Source organism: Parambassis ranga, chromosome 8 (genome assembly GCF_900634625.1).
Source record: "Parambassis ranga chromosome 8, fParRan2.1, whole genome shotgun sequence".
Lineage (NCBI taxonomy): Eukaryota > Metazoa > Chordata > Actinopteri > Ambassidae > Parambassis > Parambassis ranga.
The window spans coordinates 7,575,627-7,594,935 of NC_041029.1; the positions used below are offsets into that span (position 1 = coordinate 7,575,627).

Below are 19,309 nucleotides of genomic sequence, written 5' to 3' on the forward strand. Positions count from 1 at the left end.
GCTGACCGCCTCTGCACGGGGCAGCAGTGGGAGAAATCAAGATGGCGACGGATGGTGGCTGCTGTTTATACCGTTTCACCACCTCCTGTGCTTCCTGTGAGGGCCTGAGGGTCAGTTCTCTGGAGGTGGCCTCAAGCCGGAACACTGGAAAATGATCCTGGGGAGAAATTAAAAAGATTATTATTTATAGATATATATATATATATATATACACTCTGAATACATCTAGTAGCCACACATTTTTCAATATGAAACAAATACAAGAACACCTTAATCACAACAATATCTACACATGTTAAACAATCTAAAATAAAAGCAGGGACACGGTAATTACAATTTTTTTTCACAAACTCATTATTACACTTTACTACTACATATTTATTACTTAGTACTATCACAGTAGGGCCGTCGCGCCACGCGACACTCGAGTTTTACATTACACACACACAGTACAGTACAGTACAGTACAGTGCAGTATCGTTCACTAAGCTTGCTAACTTTCGGAAAATGACTACATTTAATAAGTAGTTAGTGATAAGTACTGGGAAAAAAAGGTTGCTTTCCCGAAATGGGATTTTTAAAAATTTTTTCTTCACAAACGTGAATCGTTTAATCGCTAGCGAGCAAAGGGAAATACGGCATTAAGCTAACTTTCGGATAAGTATGTACTACATTAACAAAGAAAAATTAACGTACCATTTCAACGAATAAAAGTGTTTGTTGTTGGAAAAAGTAAGTGGAGATGCTCTTTCTCTCTTTCTCTCGCGGATAGCAGAGGACGACACGTTCAAGTCCCTCTTCCAACTTCGCTCTCCGGGATCGTAGACGCAGAATTGTGCGGCCATCGCGGCGGCCGGCACTTGAACGCGACTCCGCGAAATTTGCATGGAAAGTGAAACACGACCAATAGCGCGTGCAACCTACTGGAGTTGGCCAACCGCGGGCCAGGAGGGAGGGACCAGCGTTACACTTCGAATTGGAACAGTCACGGGGTGGCCGTAGCCAATCGGGCACAAGGGGGTGTGGCCTAAAGTGTAACACAAAGGTGTAACAGGGTGGAGAGAGGAAGCCTGTCCCAAAGGCGCAAGGATGACACGCAAATTCGTGAAGCGTTCCTCATTTTCCTCCTTTTCCAAATTTTTAAATTGAGACTTCAGTTTGACGAGCAGTAGTTACAGCTACTGCTCCACCTAGCGGTAGGCAATATGGACGACTGGTTGCCGAAATATATTTGGTCTGTTATACACCTTATGGATGGATTGATTTAAAGGATTTAAATGCTAAATAAATTGTTATGTCACGTCAATTTAGCCTTACTTTAGTTTATTTACTTAATTTTATCTTAGTTTATCTTATTTCATGTTAATTATTATATGTTCTTTGTATGCACCAATCACTAAGGCAAATTCCTAGTAATGTGAACCCCCTTCACTTACATGGCAATAAACACGATTCTGATTCTGATTCTGATATAATTTGAATTGTTTTGATGAGATCTATAAGAACGTTTCACAGAATATCCCAAGTCTTTATCCAAGTAATTAAAAATATGTTGCATATACCAACTCCAAAATTACATAAAGTGAAAATAGATGATTTACACCTAATAAATGACGAATATGACTATATTTCTTAAGTACTTATATATTGTATATTATATATTATACAGGTATAACAAAAAGCTCACTTTTAAAGATCATAAGTCTGAAATAGCGACTATTCGCACAAAATACTACCTGATTTCTCCAAAATGTAAAGAAGTTCACTCATTATGAACAATATTTATCCTTCAAACAAATATATATATATTCAATATTCAAATAGGAGTAAAACAAACTGAATTTCTAGTGATTATTATTATTATTATTATTATTATTATTATTATTATGCATAGACCAATGCAGATCAGAGACACTTGTTGATATGTTGTGGTTTTCGGCACCATGTTCCACAACATTGTCAATCACCACCACTTGTATTTATACAGCAACCTTTGTCCAAATTATTCAAGCATTGCTTTATTATCTAACAATATTTCATTAAGCTCAAGCTGAACTATGATAATTAAACACTGCAGAACATTCACAGTTGTTATGGCTCTAAAAGACGCTGTTTATTCCTGCACCTGGGGTCCGTTTTATTAAGGAGTTTTAAATGTTAACTCTGACTTCCCTCAGATGGAAAACTCACAGTTTCTGGTTTAAGTACAGGCGTCCGTTTTATTAAGGAATTTCAACAAACAAAAGTTCACATGTTAACTCTCTTCTGGTTTCAGTACAGCTGATTTGTGTTAGTTTAATCAACTTTGAGTATATGGCGCCCCCTTCTTTGCAGCAGCACACGGTTCACCATCATGGAAGGTGTCACACTACCTGAGCACAGACACAAAACACTGGTATTAATCTGAGTCCAAACACTGGAGACCACACAATGAATATTACACATATAACAAAGACACATTGGCAAAGCACAATGTTAGAGGGAGCACTACACATACAGAGGTTGAAATGTATTTAGCATCTTTTACAATCAAAAAGCAGATAGTGGCAAGAAAAAACTGACCTGTAACAGGAAGACACCTGGAGCAGGACCCGGCTCATAAGGGGGGACCCTGCTGCTGATGGCCGGCCGGGTAAACAAGAAGAAGACGTAGACAGAACAGACATGCAGCAAACATCATACATTACATGACAAACATGCCAGGTTGTTGTTATAATACTGAAAATTAATACTGAGTTTTGCATTTATTTATAATGCAGCTTAAACAGCATTAAGTCAATTACACAAGAGCCAGATAGTCGGTCCTATGCTAACTGTGCCTGAAGCCATATCTACAAAATATCTGAAGCCATGCCTATTGGTCCTATCACACTATGGATCACACAAGCTATAGGCCTTGTTAAACAGAAAGGTTTCATTGAATACACTGAAGAGAGAAACCTTACTAGCTTATTTTTTATTTAAAACAAAACATAAAACACTATTTCTAATATAGAAATACTAACAACTAGTCAATGAAAGGTAAGTGCACAACATTGCACATTAGGATATAAAGTACTAAAAGTAAGTAACAAATTAGTAAAAGGTAAATGAATCTCAGTGTCATAACATAACAGCCAATCACAGGACAAGGTCAGAAAATAGCTGCTTACACATGAATTGTTCTTTCAGCAAACAGGAGGAGAGGTCTCTGAGGCACAGGTAAGTAAAAGCTTTCACATTACACAGTAATTATGCAGAATATAACAAACAGCCGAGCCAGGAATCTGTGAGGTAGCTGCATGTAAGGTTTGTGCATAGCAGGAACCTACACATGAAAAACAGAGAAAAACGAAGGAGGACGTGGAGCTAGAGGTGGAACAGAGGCAGGAAAGACAAGAAAGAGCATGGAGGATGGGTCCTGGAATCTGGGTCTGGATGGAGGAGGCTGAGGCTGCGGCTTCTTCCCTCCTCTTCTCTGCCAGCCACTCTTCCACAGACCTCCCTTCAGCCTTCACACAGAACCACCTGTATGCCTTGTAGAAAGTGTGCCTATACTCTTTTGTTTTCCGCTGCCCACAGTGTCGAAAGTCAAATTGCAAAAACTTCCAGTAAGGTGCTAGAAATCGCCCTGCCTCCCGTGCACGCTGCACCCTCTCCTCGTGCACTCTTCTCCTCCAAGCTGTGGTACGACAAACACAAACTGTTTGTGGACGGTCCAGCTGTGGCGGTGGAAGGAGCAGGAGGAGGAAGGGGAGCTGTGGAAGTGAAGCTGATACGATACACCCTGTCCTTCCTCCGCTGATTGAACCTCAGAGGAAAACCATGACAATGTGATTGACAGAATAAAGAGACAAATAAATAAACAGGTCTTACCACTGTGACAGGGTGCGCTGATTAGCAAGTGTTTTGGCATCAGTCTGGTGGAGGTGGCAGAGCTGAAGGAGCCTTTGGAGAGGTGGCAGCTCCTGCCCCCTGGCCAAGGATAGTGCTGCACACAGGGTGGTATGACATAAACAATATGCACCATGCAGAAGTATTTGTTGAGTGGATTGAAGGGCTGAATGGTAAGTATGGGTTGTACATGGCTGGTATGTGATATGGCTTGTCGCAGTGGGAAAGCTTGTTGCACAGGCTGATGATCTCTGCAGCCTGCTGATGCGTGACAAACGCATGGTGACGCAGTTCCACCAGAGCCATGGCCAGATCGGCAACCTGACGGCAGCCACGTGACCATCTGGCCCAACAAACACATGCAAAGCACAGACATGACTGACTAATCCTTACAGTGTGTTCACACACAGCTGACCCTCAGAGAGAATGAGGAAAACAGGCCTTTGTAGTGCTCACAGTCTTATCCTCCTCCTCAGCCTGCTCCACCTCCATCCCAGGGCTGTCATCTTGGGATGGAGGACTCGGGACACAGAGGGCCCTGCTACAGCTGGGGAGGCAGCAGGGAGCTCTGTGCCTTGAAGAAGCGCACTGTGATGAGACAGGCATGAAATGGCACCAGATTCTCCTCATGCCCCTCTTCCTTCCTTCTGCCTCTCCCTCGGCCACTTTCACATCCTGAGTACCAGGATCCCAGTCAAGCTCCTGCTCCAGCACATGATATTACATTTGACAACATCTAAACAGATGAAAAAGCTGACATAACAACAATAAAGATCTCTACTTAGTCCTCAAGCATACCTCTTTACCAGCCTGCTGCTGGGCATCTGAATCTGGATTTGTGGTTTCGTCTGAATCAGGCAGAGAAAGACTGGAGCAAGCCGCCGGCGGGCCGTCTCTGACAACAGACGAAGTAGAAACTGAAGTTACGTATTTAAGTGTAGTAAGAAACATTATTGTGATAAAGTCGGTCGGTAAAACCACCACAACAACAGCAACAACAGCAAAATGAAGAATGAGTCTTTGTAATAGGCGTCATCAACATCATCTGCAGCGGTGTCAGGAATAGCATCAGCAGAATCCATGAGCACAGAATTACAAATTAACTAATTATTCATTTGTGAATCGAATATTTGAACCTTGACATCTGTATTTAGCTACTAGCCTTGTGGTGGGGGTCCCAAATGACTCCTCTTTTTCACGGCTTTCCTTTCTGGTGATTCCATCATTGAAACCTGAAATGTCTGACACACACACACACACACACACACACACACACACACACACACACACACACACAAGCACCTTTGAAGCACCTTAAAAACTCCACTGCTCCCTCCCTCCCTCCCACGGAGCCTTAAAGGTGTGAAAGGGGGGCCCTTTTTACATCCATCTCCTGTGCAGTCGTTTAGTGTCGTCACCTCTATCAACTGTGTTTTCTTGAGACAATGAGGTGTTTAGGGACCCTGTGGAGCAGCGGATCAGTTGTCTCTTTTTTAGCACTCATGCTTGGCTTTGATCTTCCTGCCAGACAAACCCAAATACACTGAAGGAAGAATTTGAGAAGAAGGAAGTAACTGCTCGAAAAGAATGTTTTAATAACAGTAAAATGAAATGTGCAAACTAAGAAAACAAGCTGAAAGTACTGGAATGAGCAATATAATAAATAAAGAATACTACAAATAGTCCTACACAGTCTGTCAAACAGTAAAAATAAAAGTGTAAAATACGAAATCAAGCTGAAAGTACCGGCATTATCTAAATTATAAATAGTACCAAAATCTGTCAAACAGTAAAAAATCAAATTTGCAAAATCAGAAAAAGACGTGTGCATAACAGTTAAGAGCAAACAAGTGTTAAAATCAAATTGCAGGACATTGCAAACTAAAAACTAAAAAGTGTAAACACAAAACAGCCTGCGTAATATTTGCACTTCCAAAAATGACACAACAAGCGATATCAAACTATATACAGCGCTTACAGTAGAAGATTGCACACTGAAAACATCCAGGAGGAGGAGGTGGATGTGAAGGTGGAAGAGAGGCTGGAGAGGCAGCAGTGGCAGTGGAGGAGGCAGGGGGAGCCGTCACAGTGAACGGGGGAAAAGCTGTGGTGCACGAGCTGGAGCAGGAGCACTTGGACCACTGGCAGCCATGAAAGACAAGCATCTGTAGACACTCTCCCCGGCCTGCTGCCCAGCACTCGTCCCCTCCTCCTCTGCCCGCTACACGTCCAGGGAGGTGTCCTCTTCAGACGCAGCCGCACGGCCCTGCAGGAGCTCAATGTGGTGAGAGAGGGCCAACTCCTCTTCGGGCACCAGGTTCTCCTCATGCTCCACCTCCTCGAAGCACCTGGCGGCCTCTTCCTCAGCAGTCGCATTGGGCGCGTCAGGGTCCAGCTCCTGCTGCAGGACAGCCCCGGTCTGGGAGTACAGGTACTCCACACCTATTAGCTCCCCTGCACACGTTTGGAGACACACGTGATCTGACTGATGATACTGAACTCAGAGGCAAAGCACATCTCACAATCAGGGCTCAGATTACATACCTGTGTACGGTCTGAGCCGACTGTAAGCCATGACCGGCACCGTTCCCATGTACTTCTGGGCCAGCCGCTCAAAGCGCTGCAGCCTCTCTGCACTGTAGCAGCGCAGCGCCATCTCTCGTCCTCCTGCGGTGGCTGCCCTGGCGCGGTCTTCATTCCACCGCATCAGGCCCTCCAGCAGGTACACCTGGAAGTGTATATCACTCGCAGAGGTCCCTGGCAAACAGGAGAGAAACACTGTTAGTCAGAACTCTAGGCCAGTTTCATGCCACTGATGGAGACTGGAAAGAGGCTTACCTGGAATGAAGCGGGCGAGGTGCAGGTGGAATGACTCCAGTGATGTAGAGCCCCTGCTGCACCGAAAGACAGGGAGACGCACGCCGCCTCTGGTGATCTCCCCCGTCTTGGTGTACAGCTGCACACCTGGCGGGTCCTGGATGCAGCTGATGTGGCGGCGCTGCGTGGTCCAGATGTCCTCCATCCGCTCACGATCCAGCAGGGGGACGCCGAGTGAGTCCACAGCGTCCCACATGCTGTCCAGCAGCTCCTGGATCAGCCTCTCCACCTCAGCCGTACCCCTCGTCCGCCGGCGGCAGTGGCGGGCAAGCTCCTTGGCTGTGGGTTCGGCGCTGCCATACGTCCTCCCCGCCTCGGCCTGCTTAGCCCTGGTGAGGGCCGCCACGTCGCCTGCGTCCCACTCAAAGATGGCGAAGGACAGTCTGCCCATGAAGAGGCCGTATAGCAGGTGGCTCTCTTTGGTTACACCCCTGGCGAGGCGCTGCATCAGGTGCCAGACGTCCAGGCGGATGACGATGTCCCTCCACTCATGGAACATCTGCGCTGTCTTGCAGCGCCCCGCTGTGCTGCAGCAGTCATTGGCCACATAGAGCACCTTCGGGGGCTCCTCCTCGGCTTCACGGTACCGCCGCATGAGCCCAGCTGCCATGTTGATGAGGCCGTCGCCCTCTATGCAAGTGAGCACGGACATGAGGACCTGCCCGTGCTCATTGCCCACATTCGTCACGCAGGCAGCTGTCCCAGCGGCACCACCAGCGAGCTTCTTGGTGAGCTGCGCGACACAGAAACCTGTCACGAGGTGTCCACACTACACTAATGATAACACTGACAGGAAAGTGCCGACGCTGCTCACCTTTTTGGTAGAACTCATCTTTAGAATGGACCCAAAGACTGATGTGATCCTGGCCTTGCTCTCTGGCGCCCTCAGCAAGGCCTCCCTCACATACACTCTCAGCAGCCAGTAAATGCTGGGCACCGGGAACATCTCTGGGACCAAGACCTGCGGGTCCACCTGCAGCTTCTCCAGCACATACAAGTACAGGCTGGAGCGATCCATCCACTGCATGGTGTGCTGCTCCAGCAGGTAGGTGCGGAGCCGAGAGGGGCTGTTGCCGAGGCTGCGGTCCCTCAGCAGACCCAGCACCACCTTGTCACATGCCATCCTGGGGGAAAGAAGCACAACTCCCGTTTCATCGGTCAGGCGAAAATGGACAAAATGCACTCTGAGTAAGTCAGCAAACACTTTAAAGCACCATCAACAGTTAATGTTGATATTCTGATTTTGAAATGTCATACTTGTAGGACAGCACAGCTGGAAACTCCTCCCGGTGAGCGACGTCCAGCTGATCCAGGACGGCCTGCGCCCAGCCCGGCACCTTCTTCTTGCAGACGCGGCACTCCAGGTACTCGGTCGCCATGAAGTACCACCCGTCCAACTGCAAGACCCTCCGGACGGTCTTGTACAGCCCAGCGCCCGTCAGCCTCCCTTTGCACTCACACTGCAAAGGGTACGCCCAGATCCTGTAGGGCAACCACAGGAAGAACGGGCGCTGGAAGAACGGGTGGGCATTGGCAGGTGGCTCCGCATACAGCGGCCGGGGGCCAGGCGGGAACCACCACATCTTGCCGATTGTCCTCAGCTCGATCTTGCCCCTGGCCGACCGGTGAAACAGTGATTGGCCGACCCAGTCCTGCTGCTCCTCGGGCAGCGTGGCCCTCCACCCACTAGGTAGAAGCTAAAACGATATCATTTCATTAATAAAACATCCAAGCACAAGCTAAACACTGACACAACAACTATAAAAACTAACTGCAGTCACTAAGCATACCTCTCTGCCAGTCCACTGCTGCTGGGCAGCTGGATCCACAGCTGGGCCTGGAACAGGGCAGGGAGGCTGGCTGGAGGAAGCTGCTGGCTGGGCGTCTGAGGAAACTGTAAAGTATATATAGAAATGTCATTACTTTCTTCCTCAGTTTGGTCCCCGGTTCGGTTCTTAATATCTTTATTTAATATCTTTTATAAATCTTTTTTCATATATACCTGGACGTGGGAGCACGTGGATTGGCTGAGACTTGGGGGGCCTTTCCCTCCTCTCAGCATCTCTCGCCATTATGTATTGGTGCAGGGAGTGCAGCCTGGTCCCGGTCACCGGCTGCATCTTCTTCAACCAACTCACATAGCTGCACAATAACAAATGTGTTACTTATATCCGTCTTCCACATGTGCACACACACACACACAGACAAGCACGCAGGGCAACACTTACCCTTGGCATTCCCTGCTCCTGGATCTGTACAAGGCCTTGTAGGTGAGGTGTGCATGCTCCCCAAACCCTACAAGGGTGCCGTCAACGGTCCTCGCGCTTGCCTCGCTCACCCTACGCCTGTTATTAATGGCATCCGCCATCGCCGGGAAAGCCATGGCATAGGTGGCGAGGCAGTCCTTGTGTTCCAGCAGATGCGAACGTAAGTTCGGGTCACTGTCCCTCTCATCCTGGCGCTGAGCCACCACGCTGGCTGCAAAGCCCACATCGTGGCTGAGCAGCCAGCGGAAGGTCTTCCCTCTGTACTGGCCAAACTGGAGCTCCGTTTCAGCCAGTACCTGCAGGTCAGAGCTTGGGTCGCCCCGCTTCCCAATCACCCTGCTGACCGCCTCTGCGCGAGCAGCAGCGGCCGGCTTCACGTTGGACACCGGTGGAGGCTGCTGCCTGTAGCGCTTCGCCACCTCTTGTGCTTCGGGTGAGGGCCTGAGGGTCAGCTGTCTGGACGAGGGCTCAAATCTAAAAACAGGGAAATGATCCTGAAAACGAAAAGACATTGTAAATATATCGAATAGCTAGACTTTGACATAAATTAAAACCACACATAACACAAGCTGCGCATGCGTAATGTCTATAAATTGGTTATAAAAACACAGACCATTTAAATGAAATTATAAGGAACAGGATTCGAGGACCATCGCACACTGTATAATAATAAAAAAATAAGTACATCAGGCTAACTTTCGGAGAATAACTTACTACAACAATGTAATAACTCAGGAACATCCTCTCACCATTTCACCGAGCGCTCTCTCTCAAAATATCCGATGTACTGCGGTCAATCGCTCTCTGGGAGTTTCCAGTCGCTTTCTCGAAAATTAGCAAAAACTGCGGTTCGCGTTTAAATGAACGCACTGTGTTTGCATACGACGTACAACGGACCAATCAGGCCTCTCAGCAAAGGTAGAACTGACCAACCAGCACCTTGGATGGCGGACCCCTCCCCGAAAATGTGGAAGATGCCGAGGAAGAAGCCGGGGAAAAAACCCAATCAGCAACCGGGGGGCGGGGCTTAAGGAAGAACACGCCCCCTGCGACTCATCGCAACCCAGGCGGCCTGTTATCTGACATGTACTATAGCCAAAAAAAAAAAAGATTTGACCGAGCCATCTGGTTTGAAGCAGGTACACATTTTGGTATCATTATTATCAAAACGCCAAACAGCTTTTAAGTTAAACACACTAAAAAAAATCTTGTAGCACAGGATTGTTAAAGTGTGCTAATGGGGAGATGCAACGTACATGTACTGGAGCCTGGAGGTCTCGGGCAGCCCATGGAAAGACTTTTGTGAGTTCTTTCAGACACCACAAGGACTTGTGCCATGGCATGAGGACACTATCCAGAGAGGGTGCCTACAATAAAATAACCAATGATGTGATGTAACAATGCCTCATTAAAACTTACAATAACAAACATTTACTCACATTGGACTCTTTGATCTCGGCTGCATTCGCCTCTTCTTCTTCTGTTTTCCTGTGACTAACAAAAAGCGTCAAATGGTTCATTTAGAGCTTAGAAATAACAGCCCAGCTGATCCGCCATTTCTTTGGTCCGGCCCAGGGATCGAACCTACGACCTTGTGGTCTGCGACCCGTTGTTGTGACTCACTTCGCACATGGCTAATTTACATAAACATGGCAGTCTCTCTTAAAGGACCAGGGCGACGTTTAATCAAGCAATGTTTATTTACAGAAAATGAACTTTACACACTGAAAACTGTGGTAATAAATAACAATAAGAACTATAAGAAATGCTGTCCAATACAACACACAAATGCTATAAAAAATGCTGTAAAACCACCAAAAATAAATGCCACCACCACAACCTCAAAAACAACAAGAGCACAATGAAGAGTGAGTCGTTCTCCTACATGTCCTGGTCCTGTTTTTCAGCCAGCCACTTGTCTGCTCGCCTGCCAGCAAAGAGGGCACAGAAGTGCTCCCCTTTGTACTGGCTGTGTCCCAGTGCACTTTTTTTCATGTGGCCACACTTCTTGCACATGTGCTGCTTGTGTGGCCTTTCCGGGCGACCCGCTTCCTGTCCCTTCTTTCTGTTCCACTGCGTGCTACGAGGAACTGTGGGTGACTCACTTTGCTCGGAGTAACTTACCCACTGCTTCGCTGCCTGCATGGGGGTCATGCTTGGGAAGTATCCCTCATAATAACAGAAGAATGAGCCTTTGTAATAGGCATGACCAGTGTGTAGCTTCCTGGCATAGCCACAGATGAAGCAAGTGCTTCTGCACTCCTCTTCATCATCAACAGGAAAACAGGGAAACGTTGGTCCAGTTAAGATTGTCTGTCACTCAGTGGAATGTACCTCATCAACAGATGAACTATAAACATGTAGCAGATCTCACATACCTTGTGTTGCAGGGGCCTCATTTGTAGTGGTGGCAGCAGCATCATTAGAAGCAGCATGATCATAATAGTCACCGGCAGCATCGTAATAATCATCAGCAGCATCATCGTCACCATCAGCAGCAGCAACAGTAGTAGCAGCATGATAATAATCGTCACCAGCAGCATCAGCTTCACCATCAGCAGCTTCATCATCATCATCAGCAGCAGGAGCAGGAGCAGGAGCAGCAGACTCTACATGAGCACAGAAATTAAATTAATTTACGAATTAGTCATTTGTAAATGAATTTTTAAACCTTCTAATTGCTACTCACCTTGTGCTGGGGGCCCCAAATGCCTCCGCTTTTTAATGGTTTGCCTGGCTGGTTCATCCATCGCTGTAACCTGGAAAGTGAAAACCTGTCAGACCACCATCAACCTTTGAACCTAACAAAAAAAAACTCCACATTTTTCCTGCTCCCTCCCTCCCACCCCCTCCCTTTGTGGTGATAGAGGAGCCGTAAAGGTGCGAAACACCGATTTTAAACAAGGGGGGGGGGGATTAATCCATCTCCTGTGCACTCGTTTGGTGTCATCACCTTTTCTTGAAACAATGAGGTGTTTAGGGTCCCTGTGGAGCTTTTAGTGTTTGTTTTTTTTAGCTCTCCATCAGTTGTCTCTTCTTGCACTTGTCCATGATTTTGATCTTACTGACAGACAAACCCAAATACACAGAAGGAAGACATGTAATTGCTCAGAATATTTTAATAAAAATAAAGCAGAATATCAAAATGTGCAAAAAACGTAAGGTGAGAGTAACAGCAGTTTCTCTGCCCCTGTAAATGCTGCCATATCCAAGCTCTGATTTGTGTATTTGTTGAGTTTCTGTTTTTTTAATCACTGTAATAAATGATTGTTTCCATAATAAACCTGAGGAGTAAAACAGCGTCTTCAGGCTCCATAACACAGCGTTAGTGGAGCTCTACTACCCCCTAGTGGTGACTTGGCTGCACAGAAACCAACAGTGTCCTGCAAAAACATGCAGAGATCTACAGCACTACTAACAAAGTTTCTGATTTGTAGGCTGCACGTACTAAAGTCGTAAATCCTCCTACGGCTCTAAAATTCTGTTATTGATTAGTCGGACTGGGGGATTTCTCACCTATCTGTTTCTCTGTGTTTGTGCCATTGGGCTGCACTGATATGGTCTGTAAACATAGGAAAATGGCAGCAGGAGCTCTATTATTTCACCGTCACACAGATGTGTGTCTTCAGAATGAACTGTCAGCTTTTTAAACACGGGTTAAAGTCGCGGCAGCGCGCAGACTTACGTGTACGCGGGTCTCCGTGGTTCCACCGGACCCTGCGCTTTGCTTCATCCCTGCAGGAGAGGCAGACAACAGACATCAAGGCGGAAATACGTCTAATAACATGAAGAAAACAGTCCTGATGCACGTCAATGATTTTAAAGTAAATGTTGCGCTAGCATCTATGCTAAGCTAAGAGTAACCTTAGCTAGTTCTCCCGATAACCCTGCTCTCCAACAGCCACTTACCGTGAGCGTCCGCCATCTTTGTGTTTACAAAGTATTTTACTAAATTCCTGCTCATCTAAAAACTGAAAAAAGGTTAAAATTATAGAACAAAGGTGAAGCCGATCTCTCTTCGCTGTTCTTCTGATGAGATCAGAGTGGACACTGTCGTCCACTACGATCCCACCTAGTGGTACAAAGTGGTATTACATGGATACGCTTTTAGCATTTTGACTAAAAATAATCTTACAAATTTCACCTTTGACGTCACAGAAGAAAAAAAAAATCCCATGATGCATTTTCATGTGTGTGTGTCGCCCTGAATAAATGTCGAGTGTTTCTAAAGAATGTGTTTTATTGATAGCAAAAATGTGTATAATTTACATAAGACTCTACAGTACATTAAATATGAAAATGTTTTCAAAAAGGCAGGTAGATAAGTCGTTTTTATCACAATACACAAGGTCAATAATAAACAGAATAATTATTGGCTCATCAATGCAAACATTGGTCATGGTGCTGCCGGTGGCACATGAAGGACATGCCGGAAATGTGGAGGGGAAGCTTGAGAGTCCTCAGCTGATGTGGCTTGTGGGACGACATTCATTCAGCAGCATCCTCAAAGAAGGCTGAGCCTGAATTTGCCTGTAATCACACAGAACTCTCTTTCCAATTCTGCCTGCCAGGAATCTGGATTCTTGGTTTTAATCCCAAATTTTATATTCACAAAAATGTTTCCAGGTACAAAAATAACAATAATTACAGCACATGATAAGCTCCCACGTCCTAAAAAACTTTTTTTTCCACAAAGTAAACATGACTGAACAGCTATACAACAGAAAACAGAGGACAGTAGCTCTTCTCAGGCAGAAAGCTGAAACAATAAGAACGTTTTATCTACAACAACACCTGATAAAAAAAAAAAAAGACATGCCGCTCAACAAATATTCCAGTTTTTAGACCAAACGTGCACTCACACAGCGGATCTCTTTATGCAAGTACTCAATCTCATTTTCTTTCATCCTGAGAAGAACCTGAGAGGAAAAACAATGAAGTTATAGTCTGTGCAGAAACTCTGACTGAAATTACAGCTTCCTCTGTGGGTGACACATCAGTATCATTTGTTTGAAGAGTAAAAACACGACAAAATCTACAAACACTTGTGCACACGCCGATACAAGCACCGTGTCATTCCGTCAACATGGTGCCAGTTTACAACAACAACACTGGCTCTGGTCCCGTGGTTTAACAGGTCACAGAGGGATCGGTCACCAGAAATGTGAAAATGAAAAAAAAAGCATTTTCTCCACCTGCTTTAACTTGTCTAGAATATGTGTACAAACATCCTGACACATGAGTCATGCTGAATATTTTTGTACAATGAACACAGATAACACAGTCTGTTATTCTGAGGAACAGAAAAAATGTTGCCCTTTGTACTATGTTTGAACTGCATGTTTACACAAATCAATATATGCTTTCAAAGAAATCAATCTGGCTTTATTTTATACTTATGAGCCTGTATTAAACTCTCTCCACACTTTCTCCCCCCCCCCAAGGAACTCTGTGCACCAGCCACTTTACCCCATGAACTCTCTTGCACCTTAGTTGGCTCATACCAGTCACATATAAGCTGCTAATAAGTCCTTAATTACACAATTTCCCTGGACTGTTTACATCTGTCTTGCACTATTAAGATTTTGCATTGTGCCTTCATTTTTGTGCCTTGTATTTTTGTGTGTGCCTCATCGTAGGTACATTTTTTACACTTTAGTTATATGTTTATTCTTAAGTTGTTATTTATATGTTATATGTTGTGGAGATGAGAGTAACGCAATTTCGATTCTCTGTATGTCCAGCACATATAAAGCTGACTTTGACTATAGAGCTGGCAAATTCTCACTCACTGTTTCACATAAACAAACCTGTTCTACATCCACACTAGTAAACTTTTCTTTTAAATCTGTTTTCAGTTTCAGAAATAATCCCCTCCCTGCACACGTGACCAATATAATGTGTAACTTATTTAGGTTTAAATAGCTACGAGGGATCAGAGAGGGACACCTCATGACTGACCAGACCAAATTAAGGAAATGAATGTGGGTGTCTGTGTCATTGCCTGTTCAGACCACAGCTCAACCCAGAAGCTTGTTTTAAAAGAAAATGTTGCATAAATGGAGTAAAGGTTTTTGCATTTCAGCGCATTAAATGTGGATGTTACTCATGCAAAGAACATTTCACACCCTCACCCCACACGAAAGCTGTGGATGTTTAGTTTGCTGAACAAACTGGCACCCTCAGTTTGTGTTTGTCAGCCAGCAGTTACCTGCAGTTCACAGGGCGTCCTGTCCTTGTCGTCCTCTGAGCCGTGATCTTTGACGTTTGAGCGCATTCGGACAATCTCCTCCGTCAAACGGGCCTTCAAGTCCTGAAGAGAAAGATGTTTTTTGTCTTAATAGTTTTAAATTTGTTGGCATAGGCTGCTGTTTTCCCCCCCTGTCCGCACACAGACAGCAGCATATCAGTATCAGATACTGTATGCAGCGTCCCACCTGTCCCTGTTCTACTGACGGTCGATCTGGGACCAGAAATGTATAACATTACACCAACCAGTGCACCATAAAGGAGAACAATCTTTCATCGTGTAGATGAGTTCCGTTTCAACCTTCCTGTTGGTTTGAGAACTTCTTTTAATCTCACCTGGTTCTCTTTCTTCAGCTGCTCCATGTCTCTCTCCATGCGGCTGATCTCCCTCTCTCTCTCAGCGTTACTCTGCTCAGCTCGGTTCAGCTCCAGACACTTCTGAGAGTAGCGTTCAGAGAGTCCGGCCAGCTCTCTCTGCAGGGCCCGAGTGTCTGTCCTGCAGTGAGAGGCAGGTGTTAAGTTTCAAATCCTGCTTGTGAGACCGACAGACGGTGTGACGGGGTGAGTGATACGTCTTTTTTTGCTGCTTTTCTCATGCATACAAAACTGTTGAGTTTTAAAAGTTACTGAATCCCTTCTGAAGCTTGTAAAGTATATAGTCTGAAGAGGCTTTATTAACAGAACATTCTTGGTGTTGTCATGAGTATTTCCTGTTGAGGTTATAAAACATCTCCACTGCGTATAACCAATGACCACAAAAATAAGGAAGAGCATGCGAGTTGAAAAACTGCAGAGCCAGCGACTCAGATAAGCTCTAAAATGCGGGTTCCAGTAGCAGCCGCTCAGACAGTGTGTGTCAAAGACCTTGTGAAGCTCACAAAAGAAAACTAATCCATGACCGAATTCTTCTACATTCCTCAAGTGCCTAACAGGACTCAGCAGCCTCGCTTCAACAAGGAACTCTGGTCTGTTGCGGAGGCTTCAACCTTTTCATTTCACAGAAAAACCCTTTTGTTGCCAACGAGCACAAAGACCTATTCACATAAATTACCACTGCTGGCCCGTACGGACTGACACAAGAGGGCCAAGCTACAACCGAGAATTTATTTTCATGGCTTGCACAAGATACAGAGTTGCAAGCGGGAGAGTTCAAGTGTTACACAAACTCCTTAATGAGTCAGTTTGTTTGGGAGATGTGTATATTTTACATTACTTACTGCTGTTGGGCTTGCAAAGTCTGTGAGTCAAGCATGCCGCTGCTCAGCCTCTTGACTTTCTCCACCTCTCTCTCTAGTTCCTCTTTGTGTTTTGTCTTCAAAGCCTCCATCACTGAAACACAATAATGGTAACTGCCTCATTAGGACCAGCAGAGAACAGCTCAGGGTTACACTTTTTCAGATATGAATCATTGAGCCAAAGACATTTTTGGATGTTTTTCACTCCTTAGATTCACATTTTCTGTCAGTTCTTCTTTTACAAAACATTTTTCCACACAAATGTTACTAATACTGGATAAATGGGAGCAAGTTGGGCTCAGGAAGCACCTTCAACCTAAAACCTTCCTGTTTTACTAAGCATACAGTGAGTGTTCTTGGGCCTCCAGCTAGAGATATTCTATAAATTTGCAGCTACAGCAGTGACGGTCTGGTCGACTGACCTTGTGCCGTGTCCTGGGACTCCTCCAGCAGCAGCCGGTCCTTCTCCGCCTCCAGCTCCTTGATGTGGCGTTCGTGCTGCCTCTGCAGCTCTTCCAGTGCCTGCCGATGAGCACGCTCCATGGCTACCAGGCTGCGGCTGCAGGGTGCCTCAGGGCCGCAGCCACCACGCACACCCCTGAGTCCCTGTCCTCCTCTTCCCCCCTGTTGTAGATTCTCCAGCTGCTGCCTCAGTGACGCCACCTGAGAGAAGACATGGATGAAAGTAAAGCCCACTGGGAGACAACGGCTGAACTCAAAGTCTAATGTGATTCTATTGATTAACTGGAGCTCTGTAATGGGGACTGCAAACACAGTGTCACACCAGGAGGCATCACAACATGCAGACACAAAGCAAACAGGAGCTTCAACAGTATTTTCTGTGTTCCAATCTGAATGTAAATCACTGCTGAAGAGGAAATAAAGTCAGGAAGCAGGAAAGAGAATTAACTCCCCAAGGCTCGTGCTCAGTCCACTGCTGTACACCCTCTTCACCTACGACTGCGTCCCCTCCCAGAGTAACACGTCCATCATCAAGTTTGCTGATGACACAACCGTCATCGAGCTGATCACTGGAGGAGGCAGCCTACAGGCAGGAGGTGGCTCAGCTGGTGTCCTGGTGCCAGGAAAATAATAATCTCTCCTTAAACGCTGAGAAGACTAAGGAGATGATTATTGACCCAAGGAAGAGGAGAGACCAGCACGCCCCACTTTACATCAACGAGGCCCAGGTAGAGAGGGTGAAAACCTTCAAGCTCCTCGGTACCAACATCAGTGAGGATCTCACCTGGGCTCACAACACGCGGCAGATCATCAAGAAGGCTCAGCAGAGACTCTTCTTTCTCAGGAAGCTGAGGACATTTGGATTATCCTTCAAACTCCTCAGCAACTTCTACAGATGCACAGTGGAGAGCGTCCTGACAAACTCCACCATGGGTATGGGAACTGCACCGTCCAGGACAGGAAGGCTCTCCAGCGTGTCATTAAAACGGCACGATTCATCTGTGAAGCAGCCTTCCGACCTCTACAGGACATCTACAATGCCCGGGTCCCAAAGAGGGCCCACAACATCATCAAAGACCACACTCACCCACAGCACACACTGTTCACACTCCTGCCGTCAGGCAGACGCTTCAGGAGTGTGAAAGCAAGGACTGCACACTAGCATATTTTGCTTATTTTATTTTTTGTTTCTTATTTTTTGCTTATTCTTTATTTTTATTTATTGTTACTATGCCTAAAATACGTCTATTGTCTTTTATCTTAGTTGTGTACAAAGTCATGTGAAGGGAACTCGCAAAGTAAGAATTTCATTGCTCAGTGTAACCTCTGTTGTGCATTTGACAATAAACTTCTTGAATCTTGAATCACTTCAACTAGACATAATGCTCTAATTCCAAACGACCAGTAGGTGGCAGAAGAGACTAAGAAACAGATAGAATTCCAGTCATACACATCAAAATGTGGCGATCCACTCTCTCATTATGATTTACAAACATCAGCTTTGCGTGGATTAGACTAAAAACCAAAAAGGAAAAAAAAGAAAAACATAACGCCCCCCCCTTACATCGTTTAGGGCCTCTGCATTTAAATGCAGAGGCCCTAAGCAGCCATGGTGCCCCAAAGCTACATGTTCAGCCTCACCTGAGTGGAATTAAAATGAGCTAGTAAGACATTTTTTCAGTGGACAACACCCTGATGCTTCAGAGCTTTACAGGTTTGTACTACTGGACCTTCACCCTCTTCCTTCATGTACCTCATCTCCAGTGAAGCCAGGGAAGTGCTCATCTCTCTCAGCACAGCCTGGATGTCTTCAGGATGTCTTTGGTCTTTGGTTGACTCAAATGTTCAATAACTTCAGGGTCAGACTGGTTGAAGTCGGCCTGTAGAGAGAGAGAGAGAGAGAGAGAGAGAGAGAGAGAGCAGGTTAGCACCAACAATGACACATACTTCATTTTCATCTTCTTTATCAAAGACCATGTGGCTGCTTCTTGTGGTTTGTGTCCTGGCTATAATCGAGGAGTGTCAAATTAATCATTACGAAACTGTTTTGATATTTTCCAGAATCACCCGTTGTATGTCCTTATGAACCGAACGTTTGGTAAAATACAGTAAAATGATGTGTTAAAGTTTCACCAAGGCAGCACAGAAGGAAACATAATCCTCCAAATACCTTTTTACAGCCTGTGTAACAGCTGTGGAGACATCAGAAAGAATCGAGACGCTTTATTGTGATAGAACAACGGGATTTGGTCCGAAAGCTCAGAAAAGGCAAAAGACATGAATACAAAAAACACAATAATACTCAAAACAGCTACTTTGCAGTAATGACATGGTCAAGTCCAGCAC

At 45.6% G+C, this 19,309-nt stretch overlaps 1 protein-coding gene across 1 annotated transcript; it reads right to left on the minus strand.

Annotated features, from left to right (window-relative positions):
- Positions 1-11,712: 11,712 nt before the first annotated feature.
- On the minus strand, positions 11,713-17,337 carry LOC114440121 (myosin phosphatase Rho-interacting protein-like). The gene is made up of 6 exons (XM_028412416.1): positions 16,924-17,337; positions 16,484-16,595; positions 15,603-15,762; positions 15,229-15,330; positions 12,703-12,752; positions 11,713-11,776 (listed from the first exon to the last, which is right to left on the minus strand). Exons 1-5 carry the CDS (start codon positions 17,042-17,044, stop codon positions 12,747-12,749), a joined length of 501 nt encoding a protein of 166 aa, XP_028268217.1. The 5' UTR covers positions 17,045-17,337; the 3' UTR covers positions 11,713-11,776; positions 12,703-12,746.
- Positions 17,338-19,309: the final 1,972 nt, after the last annotated feature.